At 38.4% G+C, this 16,259-nt stretch overlaps 2 protein-coding genes across 2 annotated transcripts; both read left to right on the plus strand.

Annotated features, from left to right (window-relative positions):
* The first annotated feature begins 179 nt into the window (after positions 1-179).
* On the plus strand, positions 180-3,139 carry rpl21 (ribosomal protein L21). Its single transcript, XM_079805861.1, has 6 exons — positions 180-239; positions 884-962; positions 1,055-1,116; positions 1,205-1,317; positions 2,587-2,737; positions 3,014-3,139. Exons 2-6 carry the CDS (start codon positions 896-898, stop codon positions 3,101-3,103), a joined length of 483 nt encoding a protein of 160 aa, XP_079661987.1. The 5' UTR covers positions 180-239; positions 884-895; the 3' UTR covers positions 3,104-3,139.
* A 9,808-nt stretch (positions 3,140-12,947) lies between these two features.
* gtf3ab (general transcription factor IIIA, b) lies at positions 12,948-15,735 on the plus strand (the record flags this gene model as incomplete). Its single annotated transcript, XM_079806829.1, has 9 exons — positions 12,948-13,064; positions 13,191-13,285; positions 14,467-14,563; positions 14,650-14,738; positions 14,834-14,907; positions 14,992-15,075; positions 15,151-15,383; positions 15,471-15,524; positions 15,604-15,735. 9 exons carry the CDS (start codon positions 12,948-12,950, stop codon positions 15,733-15,735), a joined length of 975 nt encoding a protein of 324 aa, XP_079662955.1.
* Between the last annotated feature and the right edge of the window lie 524 nt (positions 15,736-16,259).

Raw genomic sequence — 16,259 nt, forward strand, 5'->3', positions numbered from 1 at the left:
CATTCTTTGAAAGAAAAGAAATATATATATCCATGCAATGGTCTCGCAGGCAGTTTAAAGGAGTAAATCCTGAACTGTTTTTGTATGGCGATGACATCACTGCCCATGGAGCAACAGCTCAGAAACTGATATTTTTACTCAGGCAAATGAGTAGTCTTCCTATTTGTGCTTTGAAGGAAGAGCCACAGGACCCCATCATTCTCTTTCCGCCGTACCCGCCATCTTGCGAGCAACCGGGGGTAAGATGTGCTCCAGACATTATGTATTAAATCCTTTATTTCATAGCTCTCAATGAGCAGAAGTGCATCACAAAGCGCCCAAAAAGTACATTACCTAGCATGGCATCGAAATTAAGTCCGAATGTACGTAGTTTGATGCCGTAAAGAGTAAAATGCAGAGTCGAGCTGGAGCGTGTCCGTTCCATGTGGGCCATGCGCGTTCAGTCGAGAGTCATGGATATACAAATAAAGACGTGTGGAAATATTTCGTATTGATAAACATTCACGTAGAAATATTAACGAAACTTGCAAGATGTCACATCAGTTTTTTTTATTGTCAATATATTTCTTGGTCATTAACTGAAGTTAACTGTTACTTAAAGCTGTAAACATTTAAAGTCCTACAGGACTTGTCTTGATGGATTCAGTCATAATTTAACAACATTCAATGATTTTGTTAATCGTTATTGGAATAAATACGTTTATATAATGCTATGTAATGTTATATTGTGCAGTCAGTGATGACCTCAGGCTGTAAACCGTGTGATTTATTTTTTTCTGTAGTATTGTAGTGTATCAAGCGTAGTTCAATGAGAAGGTGTTTGAGAACTGAATGTTTTCCCCCTATATTTTTCTAACTTTATTTTTGCCTCTTTTGCATCCAGTAATCAGGCATCATGACAAACACCAGAGGCAAGAGGAGGGGGACCAGGTATATGTTTGCCAGGCCCTTCCGCAAGCATGGTGAGTTCACTTGCTGTATCTATTTTGTATTGTAGTTTAGCATATAAACCTTTGATAAAATTGACCTGACATTGCTTCTCATTCCACAACAGGCCCAATTCCTCTGTCCACCTACATGCGCATCTACAAAAAGGGTGACATTGTAGACATCAAGGTACGTTTTATTTAAAGAAAGCTGATTTAGTGTACTTTTTTTGGTGTCCATTTATGACAATTTCTAAGATAACCATATTTTTATCCAGGGCACAGGAACCATCCAGAAGGGGATGCCTCATAAATGCTACCATGGCAAAACAGGACGTGTTTATAATGTTACACAGCATGCTGTAGGCATCATTGTCAACAAGCAAGTCAAGTAAGTGCCGCCCTGAACATGACGTATTTCGATGTAAATTTAACAAGTTACAGCATTCAGACAAGGACAGAAACCACCTGGTTAGTGTTTCTACAGATATTGCTGTTGATGCCACTTTTGTATCATGTTAAAGGGATAGTTCACCCAAAAATTAATTCTTTAAACCCTCATGCCATCCCTGATGTATATGACTGTTTCTTCAGGTGAACACTTGAAGACTTTTAGTAAAATTAATCCCTGTGAGTCCCTGTTTACACCTGGTATAAAGATGCATTTTGGTCAGTCGGATCACAAGTAGACAAGGCAGACACATACCCGTTTACAATTGGTGTTTGAATCTGTCTCTTGTCCACTTTCATATGGATGAAGGGTCTATGAGTGGGTAGTTGTATGGGCTTTTTCAGATCTAATGGACAGAACAAGCCCACACAATTTACATATGCGCTTTCGTTTCTGCTGATATCTGCAAGACTGGTCTCAGCCGACAGTTTAAATCCCGTCTGGCTAGCGCGCTTCCCATGATGTTTATGATTAGGTCAGTAGGTGGAGAGTATGCGGTCTTTAGTGGCTGTTCAAACCCATTCGATCACATGAACATCTACACTACGAAAGCAATCCAGTCAAATGTTTAACTGCCTCTGGCAGTGGTTGAATGTAGACAACCTCAAAATGTTTTAGATCCCATTTAAACTTGTATTTAGTGTCACCCACTTGTGATCAGATCAATCAAGACGCATCTTAATACCAGGTGTAAACATGGCCTGAGTCCATACAATGCAAGTTAATGGGTACCTCTCATTTGATGCTTAAAAAAAACACAATGGTCATGACGGTAATCCTTACGACTCAAGTGGATGAATCCATGTCTTCTGAAGTGAAATGATAGTTAAAGTTAAAAACATTAGATGTAAGAAATACTCTAACCTATTGCTTTTGGTCTACTGTCATATGAGTATTCACAAAAGGGGAGTTGTGACGTGTTGATTACCATCACGATCATTGTGTGTGGCGTCAAACGAGCGGTAGCCATTTACCTTGTGTTTTAAGTGCACACACAATACTAATGCCCCAGATTCACTTTACCATAAGGGCCGTCCAGTGTCCTGTGTGGTCATTCATATGGGGAAGAGCATCATCCTTATGCACCCTGGACTGGCACATTAATGCCTTTGCCAGATTGTCAATAAGGAAACATGCCTCTCTTTGATGATAGCTTGTAAATGCACAGCAATTCTTGTTTCAATGACCAATTACTGCTTTTACTTCTAGGGGCAAGATCCTGGCTAAGAGAATTAATGTGCGTATTGAGCATATTAAGCACTCAAAGAGCAGAGACAGCTTCCTGCAGCGTGTCAAGGAGAATGAGAGGAAGAAAGTGGAGGCCAAGAAGGAGGGCACCTGGATTGAGCTTAAACGCCAGGTATGAGAGTCTATTTTAATTGCTGTTTAAATGTTTTTACTTTTAAATGGATGAATGTGCACAGTGAAACCATGCATTTCATTGAGCTCCCTGATGTAAGCATTGGGTTTCATGTACAGCTATTGCAAATGGTTATTTGAAGTCAAATTAAAATGCCATTATGATCTTTAATTACATGATTGGTTAAAATGACACCAAATGTATAACACACCATTATAACAGCTATGGCTGAATTTTTTTGGGGGGCTGATTGTGGTGTCTTTGTCTTGTTTTCAGCCTGCTGCTCCACGGTCAGCACACTTTGTCAGCACCAAGAACAACGAGCCTCAGCTCCTGGAGCCCATCCCTTACGAGTTCATGGCATAAGTCTGCTGACCAAAATAAAGTCCTTTGTACCACAAATCTTGTTTGGAACTTTCTTTAAACATTTTCCCCCCTTTAATTGTATTTTTCTTATTGTGAGGATACATTTATTGTTGATTATGCAAATTGATAGTGACATACATGCACTCTCAAAGTACAAAAGCTCTCACTGGGGTGGTACCCTTTCAAAGGGTACTAATATGTTCACTTTAGGTACTATGTATCTTTAAGATACTAATATGCACTGTTTAGGGGTAAATGTACAACCGTACCTTTTTGAAAGGTTACCACTCCAGTGACAGTTTGTGCTTGTGGTTTTTTTTTAAAGGGTGTTGTTCAGTACAATTCTTCTTTCATTCCTTTTTCTTTCATTTATTAAATCTCTTATAGCCTGTAGGTTTTTATCCTTCACATTTTACATTCACGTAAATCACATTTAATATGGTAAATGGACTTTATAGCACTTTCAACAGACCCATGGCCATCCAAGGCACTTTACATATTGCCTCACATCACCCAGGTGCCATCCAGCTCGTCTGGAGCAGCTGGGGTTAGGTGTCTTGCTCATGGACACCTCAACACTTGGTCAGGTGGAACCGGGGATTGAACCACCAACCTACCGGTCTGTTGACAACCTACATGATCCACTGCCGCCACTTATATTATAATTTTAAATAAGGGATAACATTTTGTTTCAGTATTTAACCTATAAGCTTACAGCATAGTCAAGAATGTAGAAGCATAGTAGTAGCAGGTCGTGTAACTGCGTTGCAAAGACTATCTGCCACAGCCGGTTCTGTTAAAGGATATTTCTATATTAGGGTCTGATGGCTGCATTTGCTATGGTCCAGAACCTTTATTTTCATAGTGCTTGAAGTGGCCAAATCTTGGTCCAAAATTTCCCGCCGTGCATCCAATCACAAACATGACATTTTTTAAATGTCATGGATTATAGCAAGATCCAGACGTGATGCTATTTTGGCCTTTACTCCTTTTAGTTGCTCTCATACAGCTTAAAATCAGCGAAGTACAGAATGCCTGCAATTTCATCAAAATAACTGTACGTCTTATCAGTGTTGCAGCTGGCCTTTTGTTGAATTGCTCAGTTTGGTAGAACAGCCTGATCTTCATTCAAAGTAATTTCATGTCCAATCTGTTACAAATAACTTGACTGTGATTCTAGGTTACATTTCCCCCCCAATTCTTTTCATAACCAGATCCAGAGTTTGCCAAATGTCATATTGTTCTTTAGTCTGTCTACATAACTGCTTTTACCTGCAGGTGCAGTTTTGAGAACATAGAAAGGTGGTGAAAGTTATTATGCAATTACAATTTAATGCATGAACAAAAATGTACTTTAGTGTAGTTACTCTGATGTCTCAAGGTGATTATAAACCATGTTGTTCAATTCAATACAAAGAAAGTGGTAGAAGATTTATCCTAAGTAATTTATTTCCACGTGAAGGAACTTTTTACATAAGCTGCTTTCTGATATGATTTTGTGCGTATGGTAGTTCACATGAGCTGTCACTAGAAGGCAGCATTAGCCTTTGCCCTGACAGAATAAACCCTGTTCAACTGAAAATATCCTTGGGTTGGTGTGCTAAAAAGACATAACTTAAAATATCTTTAACTAAATTAGACTCGTGACTGGTATTACTTACTTTTGCAGCACAGATCATGACTGTGTATTAAACATTAATTAGTTAGTTTTGTTGACATCAAAATGCATTAATCAGACAGGCAAGATTATTGCCAGTGCTGAGTAGTAACTGATTATATGTAATTTTATGATTTATGTAATGTAAATTACGTAATCAAATTCCTAAAATCAAATACTTGTAATTAGATTACATTACATTTTAAAATACTCGTAATCAGAGTATGGTTACTCTTTTATTGATGATATGATTACTTAATAATCACAAAATGGCAGATTCTCACTAATTCTTTCTGATTTTACCTTTTAAATTTTCCTTTCTAAAAAGCCTATTGCTTATATACTGCTTATCTTCCAGTTTTCTGGAATTGCACACACAAAAACGGTGTTAGCTGGCTATAATTACATGGAAAATTGTGAGGCCATACAGCATAAACAAGTCAAATATTTTTTTGTATTTTTTCTCTATCTTATTTAAAAAAAAAATCTTTTAATTTTAAAATGTCAAGATTTAGTTAAGTATTAGCTTTTCATCAATTTACAAACTCCATGCAGTTTGATTTGTTTAATGTACTTCACATTATAATATGCAACAAGATTATACTATTCAAATCAATGTGATAAATGAGTAGGTCAGAAGGAATAAAAAAGTAATCAGATTATATTACCTAAAATGTGTAATGTAATATATTATGTTTTTAACTATTTTCATCATGTAATTTGTATTCAGTAATAGATTACAGTTTGTAAGTAATCTATCCAGAACTGATTATTATGATATTTTGTATTAGCCAATTATTTGCGCACATCAGACTAAAGTTTACATTTTAAACTCACTCTGTTCTTAATTGAGGAAATCTTGATGATTATGGAAGAAAACCTACAGTATAGCCATGTTATGATGATATATTCATGCTCCAAGCCCTATATTGCCAAAAGTATTGGGACACCCCTCCAAATAATTTAATTCTGGTGATCCAATCACTTCTATTGCCACGGGTGTATAAAATCAAGCACCTGGGCATGCAGACGCTTCTACAAACATTTGTGAAAGAATGGGTCGCTCTCAGGAGCTCAGTGAATTCAAGCATGGTACCGTGATAGGTTGCCACCTGTGCAATAAGTCCATTCATGAAATTTCCTCACTACTAAATATTATACGGTCAACTGTTAGTGGTATTATAACAAAGTGGAAGCATTTGGGAACAGCAACTTAGCCACGAAGGGGTAGGCCACGTAAAATCACAGAGTGGGGTCAGCACATGCTGAGGCAACAGTGCGCAGAAGTCACTAACTTTAGAGTCAATAGCTACAGACCTCCAAACTTTGTGTGGCCTTCAGATTAGCTCCATGGCCAAGCAGCTGCAACCAAGTGTGGCTCCGAAACTCTTGAATTCTCTCCCTCTTACTCTTCGTGACACTGCTACTATAGCCTCATTCAAATCTTGTCTAAAAACATATATTTTCTTAGAGTATTTCCAACCCTACTCTGCTTAGTGTTCTGCTGTTTTCTTTTTGCTTTCTTTTTTCTCACTGTACATTTGTATATCTATGTTCTATATTGATGCTGTGTATGTGTTATTTTCTTATACAGTGACCTTGAGCTTGGGAAAGGCGCTATATAAATAAAACTTATTATTAAGTGCAAAGCAAAAAGCACGCCGCCACTGGACTCAGTGGAGACATGTTCTCTGGAGTGACCAATCATGCTTCTCTATCTGGCAATCTGATGGACGAGTCTGGGTTTGGCGGCTGCAAGGAGAACGGTACTTGCCTGACTGCATTGTGCCAAGTGTAAAGTTTGGCGGTGGGGGGATTATGGTGTGGGGTTGTTTTTCAGGGGTTGGGCTTGGACCCCTAGTTCCAGTGAAAGGAACTCTTAATGCTTCAGCACACCAAGACATTTTGGACAATTTCACGCTCCCAACTTATTGGGAACAGTTTGGGGATGGCCCCTTCCTGTTTCAACATGACTGCACACCAGTGCACAAAGCAAGATCCATAAAGACATGGATGAGCGAGTTTGGTGTGGAGGAACTTGACTGGCCGTCACAGAGTCCTGACCTCAACCCGATAGAACACCTTAGGGATGAATTAGAGTGGAGACTGCGAGCCAGGCCTTCTCGTCCAACATCAGTGGTCAACAATTCCCATAAACACACTCCTCAAACTTGTGGAAAGCCTTCCCAGAAGAGTTGAAGCAGTTATAGCTGCAAAGAGTGGGCCAACACCATATTAACCCTACGGATTAAGAATGGGATGTCATTAAAGTTCATGTGCATGTAAAGGCAGGCATCCCAAAACTTTTGGCAATATAGTGTATAATATATACAAATACAAATACAATGGGTTGATAAAGACTTATTCACAAAAGGAAGTACTACTGTCATTATTCAAAAACTACAATAAAATAGCAGACTGGCTAATATGAAAACACCAGACAGTATCGAGGCCTGTTTAAATTTTCTCTCCTAATTTTATTCAGAATTTCAAGTAATGAGTGAAGTGATGAGTCAAATCATGACCAAATCACAAAACATGCTCACCCCTATCCACATTTGCTGACACATTTGTCTGCTTAGTGAAGTATGCACACTTGAATATTGTTCTGGGCCTTTTGTGTGTGTGTGGTGTTCTTTGTGTGATTTGGTGTGTAAGCGAGGACCACCTCTCTCTATCTTGACTTGTGCTGTGTAATCAGAGTGGCTGAATGCCTGACTGCATATCTGACAAATATGTTATCTCATCCCACCTCAGTACTTCACCCAATATTTGCTTCAATTAGGGTCAGTTACTGAGATACGCAGCAGCTGTGTGGGTGCGTATGAGAACCAGCTTTAATTCCATGATGTTCTCACATGCATGTCCTTCAACTGCATTTTTATTTTATGATTTGTACGCAGCACTTCTGCATTACAGTAGAACTGCTTGATTTAGTTTTAGCTGCTATGGGGCAGAATCTGACCTTCTTTCTTTTTTAGGCATGGTCTATTCATTCTGTCCTCAGAGGACACATAGGTCTGGGAATTAGCCTCAGTATTAGGATGGCACGCTGAGAGGTCATAGCATGACTGTGAGAATGTGAGGACGACTAGATAACCTCATTGTATGCTGTACCTATCCATTGGCCCTGTTCCCTCTGCTATCGTGCTGGTGTTAGATATTTGTAGGGATTTGGATAAAGGTGATGAGGTCTCACAGAGGTCATAATCAATAGTATCAATCAACAAGTGACATGCTGCCCTGGTATTGATCACTAAGAAGATGTCGAAAGTGCGAGAATGGCGGAAGTTAGTAATCAAATAACACTGACTATGGCAATAAGTCCAATCTTTAATTGGATCTTTAATATTTTGTGTGTTTTTCCCCATGAAGTTGTTGATAGCCTTTTTGATGAGGGGAGCCCAAACTTTACAACTGTAACACTTAAAATATCAAGACAGATTGATTTATTAAAGACAGGCCAACATTACCACAATCGTTTATTTGTATTCAATGTATGTATTTTATGTAAATCTGTATTAATATTAATTTTTTTTTACTGTTTTTTGAATGTAAAACTCCAAATCTCTGGAAGGTCTAATTCACTATAGTGAGTCGTTTTATCCTAAAGCCTCTTTGTCATCCCTGCTGAAAAACAGATAAAACAGCCTAAGCTGGTTGGCTGATCTTAGCTGGTCTTCCAGCCTTGTCATAGCAGGTTTAGCAGACTGGTTTTAAAGGGGTTTTGGACACTTTTTTAGATGGTCAGGCTGATCTTAGCTGGTCAGGCTAGGAGACCAGCTGACTAACCAGCTAAAACAGCTGAACACCAGTTAGGCCAGGCTGGGAAACAAGCTTAAACCAGCTAAAACCAGTCAAAACCAGCCAAAGGCTGTTTGTTTTCTCCACCAGGTATGAAGTGTAAAATTCAATTAATGCTATTGAATCATTTTGTTCGGAAGGTTCTCTTATGTAACATTGTATAGCCACATTCATTCTAGTGAATCGGTTCATCCTCTCTCTCATAACGTAGTCCGATTCATTCTAGTCAATCGTTTGTTTGAATGCTCCTCTCTCTCATATGTAATATCAGTATTGAGGAAAGTTACTTTGAGAAGTGATGCATTACAACTCAAAAAGTAACTAATTGTGTTACTTAGTTACTTTTTAAGAAAATTAATGCGTTATGTTACTTTTGCGCTACTTTTTTCACATGGGCTGGGCTTGATTGTTTTTTTTATGACAAAAAAGTTATATTTTTGGCCAAATGGAAAAGCCCTTTCACACCAAAATTGAAACAATCCTGGTCTCAGGTTGGAGGAAAACAGATCAAACTAAAATCTAAAGTGATTTTCGCTTATTGTTTAACTGAATCATCGAAGGTCAGAAGCAAGTACGTACATTGGTCAATAAAGTGAGATTAAATGCATGAAAATATTTATTTTATTTAACATATTTTATTATTGGAGGTTTGCGTAGTGTTCTGATTTTGCATTTCTCTGATTTTATTTTGAGGAATACTGAATCTGTTTTTGTGCAAGTGAGATTTACACATTTAGTCTAGAACTACAATAATCATCATGTTTACACACAAGGACTCCCAATTTCTCTCAACATGAGGACAGAAGAGCTGTCAGTCAATAAATGGGAAAACAAAGTAACTTGTGTTACTTATTTGAAAAAGTAACTCAGATATTTTGATGTAAATTTAAAAGTAATGCGTTACTTTACTAGTTACTTGGAAAAAAGTAATCTGATTACGTAACTCGAGTTACTTGTAATGCGTTACCCCCAGCACTGTGTAACATTGGATAGCCACATTCATTCTAGAGAATCAGTTCGTCCTCTCTCTCTCATAAGGGTGGTTAGTCCGATCCATTCTAGAGAATCAGTTCGTCCTCTCTCTCTCATAAGGGTGGTTAGTCCGATTCATTCTAGTGAATCAGTTTGTCCTCTCTCTCATAACGTTGGTTAGTCCGATTCATTCTAGTGAATTGTTTGCTCGGATGGCTGTCCCTTCTAATACATAACATTAATTTTTTTTGTAATGAATCGGCTCTTTCAAACACTCCTCTCTCTCATGTGTAACGTTGGATAGTCTGATTAATTCTAGTTATTTGGTTCGTCCTCTCTCTCATAACATTGGTTAGTCCGATTCATTCTAGTGAATCAGTTCGTCCTCTCTCTCATAACGTTGGTTAGTCCGATTCATTCTAGTTAATTGTTTGTTCGGATGGCCCTCTCTCTCATAACGTTGGTTAGTCCGATTCATTCTAGTGAATTGTTTGTTCGGATGGCTCTCCCTTCTAATACGTAACATTTTTTTTGTAATGAATAGGCTCTTTCGAACACTCCTCTCTCTCATGTGTAACGTTGGATAGACTGATTAATTCTAGTTATTTGGTTCGTCCTCTCTCTCATAACGTTGGTTAGTCTGATTCATTCTAGTCAATCGCTTGTTCGGATGGTCCTCTCTAATACATAACGTTACAAATTGGTTGTAATGAATTGGCTCGTTCGAATGCTCCTCTCTCATATGTAATATTGGATAACCACATTCATTCTAGTGAATTGGTGCGTCCTCTGTCTCATAACGTTGGTTTGTCTGATTAATATAGTCAATTGTTTGTTTGGATGGTAACACTACAATTTAGTTGTAATGAATTGGCTCGTTCGAATGCTCCTCTCTCATATGTAACATTGGATAGCCACATTCATTCTAGTGAAACGGTTCGTCCTCTCTCTCATAACATTGGTTAGTCCGATTCATTCTAAATTGGCGCATCCTCTGTCTCATAACGTTGGTTTGTCCGATTCATTCTAGTGAATCAGTTCACGTTGGTTAGTCTGATTAGTGAATTGTTTGTTCGGATGGTCCTCTCTCTCATACGTAACATTACAAATTCGTTGTAATGAATCGGCGCTTTCGAACGCTCCTCTATCATGTGTAACGTTGGATAGTCAGATTAATTCTAGTGAATCGCTTCATCCTAAACAGTCCTCTCTGTCATATGCAGCATAGGATCTAAATAATGCTATCGAATCAGTTTGTGCAGACTGTCTCATATGCAAAGTTGAATGGTCCAATTCATTTTGGTGAATCTTTTCGTTTGGACGATCCACACTCTCATGTAACATTGGATAGTCCAATTCATCCTCTCTCTCATAATGTTGTATTAGTCCAATTTATTAGTGAATCGGTTCATTCGGATGGCTCTTTATTAGTTCTAGTGTTCCTCTCTTTCATATATTGCGTATAATGCTAATTAATGCTATTGAAACGCATTTGGATGGTCCTCTCTCTCATATGGAACATATTTCAATTAATTCTATTGATATAAATTAACAGCAATTCACCTTAACTTCAATGTATTTATCTAGTTTTGTAGTTTTGTTTTGTTGTACAGTGGTTTGTAGTGTAGCTTGACAAGCTTCAAAGTAGCTTCCTCAACATTGCTGCAAGGCTCTGACTCATAGATTGAATTAATCAAAGTAAACAGAGGAGAGGAAAAGAGGGAAAGGGGATGGAGCAGAGTGGGCAGAGGCAAGTCCTGAGGTCCTTAATCATACCTGTTTGACACTCAGAGATTTAGGCCATCAAGCAGCACGGCAGCCATATCGACTGCCCATGTTACACATTAACTTTCCTCTCTCAACCAGGGAGACAAGCAAACACGGAATACAGAGATAATACAACTAGACATTATATTGTCTTCTCCCTCCACAGTCTCTGACTCTTTTTGAAACCTCCTAAAAGTTGTGAAATCAGGAAGATTGGCTCAAATGGGAGACTGAAGGCATAACTCCCCAATCACCATCAATGCACCATTTTGGCTGTGAGCTGGTGTTTGTCTTTTTGCTTGCTTGGGCTTATCAGGACAGATCATGGCCATTGAGATATAGAGGCAGCTTTATTGATCAGTCCCAAACAGTGGAGGGTTGGGACACTGCAAGACCGGATGATGTGAAGGAAGAGGCATGACGGTGACCATAGGGCAGGAATGTCCGCTGAATGTCTGGATGGGCTTAATAGAGGTTTATAAGCCGTTCACTGTGGACTATTTAATGTTAGATTTTGGGCGTTTATCCGTGAATCATTCAAACATGATGTCCATGTGAATAACTATGTTCTGGATCAGGTAATTCCAAGCTGGAGAAAGAGAAAAACAAATCCCCCATTGCCTCCAGGTAAAGTGCAGCAAACAGGAAATGAGAAATAGTTTACAGCAAGCAGCACTTTGAAATAAAACACGATCACCTTGGGACACAGGAGCAATCATGACTGTAGTAAATCATACATATCAGCGGGCTGTTCTTGGAGGCTGATAAACCACAATTAGGGCAGTAATTTCCACGTGTGTGTATGATGGATGGAGCCAGGCAGTCTTTTAAACACCCTAGACAGACACATTCATACACAGACTTGAATGGAGCCACTTGACGGTTTAATATCCACATAAATCTCTGTCAGACAATTCTAAAGACCTTCAGTCCCGATCAAAACTCTGTGAAGGTGAACAACTTTATCAGGTGTTACAATGTGTGAATCACCATGGAAAATAAACATTTTAAACACGTGATGCTGGTGCATTTGTGAAAAATAACCAGATAGAAAAAAATATATTCTGCCAAATTCAGATAATTAGATTTTGCTATTAAAATCATTAGAAGCAACAATACTGATAAAGCAATGAGACATAAAAAAAAAACCAGGGAAAGTTTGGAAACTGTTCACTATTCTATTATTTATTTAGATTTCTAGCTATATCCCTGATTTTGTAAGATTTAAAAAATGGTTTAATGTAGGTTACTATTGTGGTTTAATTTTTATTTTTCTTATAACAATAAATAAAAAATAAACCAATGAGAGCCCTAACTACGCGACGTCGTGCGCCAATCATGTGACAGTCAGTTAGATCTATTCAAATCAGGAACAAGCCATATCTACTTGTGAAAGCGCGATAACTACTATTAGTGAGCCAAAGCATCCATTATTATTCTGCTAAACAATACATAATAATAAATAATATGACAGCTAAGAGGATACCTGATAATTTGACGCCATTGTCTATTTTTGTCGCAGTTTTCAATGGACTCAGTTGGTATGTTCCACTCACAATAAAACCTAGCTCAATTAAATCGTTTTGTTGTGGGCCGAAGACCGACCTGCCACCATCTGACCGCAGCAGTTTATAATCGACTAGAATGGGTGAAAGAATTCAACACCCGAATAAACACTTCATTTGTTCTTTCGCTAACTGTAAAGCGGCGTTTTCAAAGCTGTGGAAGTTGGAAGTGCATTACTGCAGACACACAGGACTGGTGAGTGGCAACTCAATCAATAACTTAATCTTGTCTGGTTAATCTTGTCATTTTGGATGCTCATCTTTGTACTTGGTGGTCTGAACCATTTTATTAAAAAAAGTGATTTTATTTACTATCCATTAGAAGCCGTTTGCTTGTGGAAACTGCGAGAAGAGCTTTTGTACCCGTTACCAGCTCACCCGTCATCAACTGAGCCACAGTGGCGAGAAACCCTACCTGTAAGTCCACATACAGACAGCAAAATTATTTGCATAATGATATCAATACTTCGTATGTATGCATATTTTTTATTTTATCTTGTAGTGGTGTAAATTCTGAATCATGCCAGTGACTTTTGCTCCCTAAAAAGTCTCTTCAGTGAACATTTCTGCAGGGTAGTATGTTACGCCAGTAGGTGGCGTCAAACGAGTGGGCTGCATCCAAAATCGCATACTTCCCTACTATATAGTAGGTGAAAAACATTATATGACAGGGTGTCTGAATTCACAGTACTCATAAAATGGTTGGGGGAAAAAAGTACCCGGATCTACTTCCTGCAAGATTCTAAAGTGTGCATACGATGGACACTTTACTATCCCATGAGGCCACGGGAGAGGATTTGTGACTGGTAGTGAAGCAAATAGGCGGAGTCTCTAACGTAATCACCAGCGGCCATCTTGTCACTGGCAAGCTTTCTGGTGGGCTCTGTGGTACCTGATGTAAGGTGAGTGATCTGCACAAATACAAATGCTCTCGTTGAAATCTTGACGGATTTACAAATGGTTTGGTTTCTTACAAACGTTATTAACGTGGCTATAATTCTGGATGCTTGAACAAATTATGAATAATTATTCATAAGTATGCAGTGTCATAACTACATCTGACATTTATAACAGACCAAACAGTTTGAATATCGGTAGAACATTGAGCAAGTTATGGTTATTTAAAAAGTACATGCACCATTAAAACACAATGTTATGAGCGAGCTGACTGTGACAAGATGGCCGCCAGGTGCGGACGTCGACCTCCATTGGCCAGCAGTGCGGACGAGACATCTAGCCTTTATTATGTATATCTATGGTGAAGCAACTGACTGGTAGGTCACATGATGACATTGACAACTTTTTTTTTTTTATTGGTCGTGAAGTACGTATTCAAAATATGTACCTACTGAAGAGTATGTGATTTATTTATTTTTTGGAGGCAGTATCGAATTGTTTACGCAACTGATTCAACTGAGCGAACCACTTGTTCCCTTTCGCCCGACCTAGTAAGCTGCCTGCCCAGACAATGTTTGTGCATGATATGTTGCCTCAAATTATATCTAGGTGGGCTGCTCACAGAGGTTTTATATGCAGTCACAAAATGCCCTTACTATGCCCCTTTTTATGCACATTTCTGCTGATCAAAACTGGTAAAGGTGCTCAGTCAGCGGGTGTTCAGATGCGTTCTCCACGCCTGGCAGCTTGAGGAACCATGTTGCTCATATTCACCACCACAAAGAGAGGTATTATGTGGTGAGTCATTTTGTTTCTTTTATTTAATTTTTTTTTCAAATGTTTGCGTTTTAATCTTTCCTTAATGTCTTTACAATATTTTGTAGTGCAACCATCAAGGCTGTGGAAAGGCGTTCCATAAGAAAAGACAACTGAAGATACACATGTGTGAACACACAAATGAGTTGCCCTTCGAGTGAGTGTTGCTTTAAGTTCCCATACATTTTTTTTTTTATTTATTTTTTTTCCATCTCCCTCATTGTGACCCATTACTCATGCTCATTCTGACAGATGTGACTTTGAGGGATGCAACAACAAATTTGTTTCCTCTAAAGCTCTAAAACGACATGGGAAGGTGCATGAAGGTAATGTGCCTAAATCTCTGGCAAAAACCTTTTCGGACTTTTAAACAATCAAGGTTTTTTTCTTTTTTTTTTTCTAAATTTAAGTTTACCCATGCGGTGAGGAGTTCTGCAACTTCAAAGGAAAAACTTGGTCCGAGTATCAAAAGCACAAAAAGACTGCACACAGAGGTATATGTGAAGTCCTTCTGATTAATCAAATTGAATGCAAGTTCCTCTGTGCTTAATTTTTCCTCTTGTTTACAGCAACCCTGCCATGTGATCAATGCAAGAAGATCTTCCACAATGCCTGGTTTTTGCAGAAGCATAAACAATCCGTTCACTCTGGGGAGCGGCACATGTTCAAATGCTCCAGAGAAGGCTGTCAAAAGAGCTACACCAAAAACTTCAACCTCCAGAACCACATTCTGGTCTTCCATGAGGGAAAGCGTGACTTCACTTGCCCTTCTGCAGGCTGCGGTAAAGCTTTTGCTATGCAGGTCAGCATTTCCTTTTTATTATGGCAAGTATTTTAGATGACTAATAATTTATATTATAATTACACATTTTTTTTTTTTTTTAAACAGGAAAGCCTGAAGAGGCATTCTGTAGTACATAACCCTCAAAAGTCAAAACTGCAGGTAAACCGATAGCAGTGCACCAATCGTGTGTGTTTGAGATGTATTGGAGATGCTCATTTTGAATATGATCTTCTTACAGAAGCCAAAAGTCAAGCAGCGCAAACGCAAGATGACCCCATCCAAAACTAAACCGTCAGATGCAGCTAAACTATCGGAGCATCTGCAAAATGTGTCCTTGAACAAGACCTCATCAAAGAAGCCATTGCCTTAACTTTTTTTCTTTTTCATGGAACAATCCCCTTTTGTCCCATAGTTTCCTCAGTTTCTAAGTTTTGTTCAGTTCATACAGACATATGTTTTCAGTTCAGATTAATTTATGAAATAAATTATCACTGCTGCAACTCTTGTTTTGTGGTGACTCTCGTTCTTCATGATGATGGAAGAGGAACAGTCTCTGTTCAAATTAACTTTTCAAAAATCTGTTAGGCCTGGTAGTGGGTCACTGTGACCTGAACATTGTCAAAGGCAGTTGGCAGTTTATAGAGCACTGTAGTAACAATGTATTTTTGTATTCCAACCCAATAGGAATTTTTTTTTTCTTCCCCTATTGACTTGGCTTTTTGCACAAAATGAGCTGTCAAACACGTTTCTTAGACCTTTTTGTTCATAATAATCCACAAATGAACAACTTAAGACTTGACCCCTGTGTTATGTTGCGGGTCAATTTGACCAGTTTTGATTTAAGTTGTCAGAAATATCAGTTAACTTTGTTTTATTAAAATTGTGACCCATTTA

This window comes from Gobio gobio, assembly GCF_949357685.1.
Source record: "Gobio gobio genome assembly, chromosome: 23".
Lineage (NCBI taxonomy): Eukaryota > Metazoa > Chordata > Actinopteri > Cypriniformes > Gobionidae > Gobio > Gobio gobio.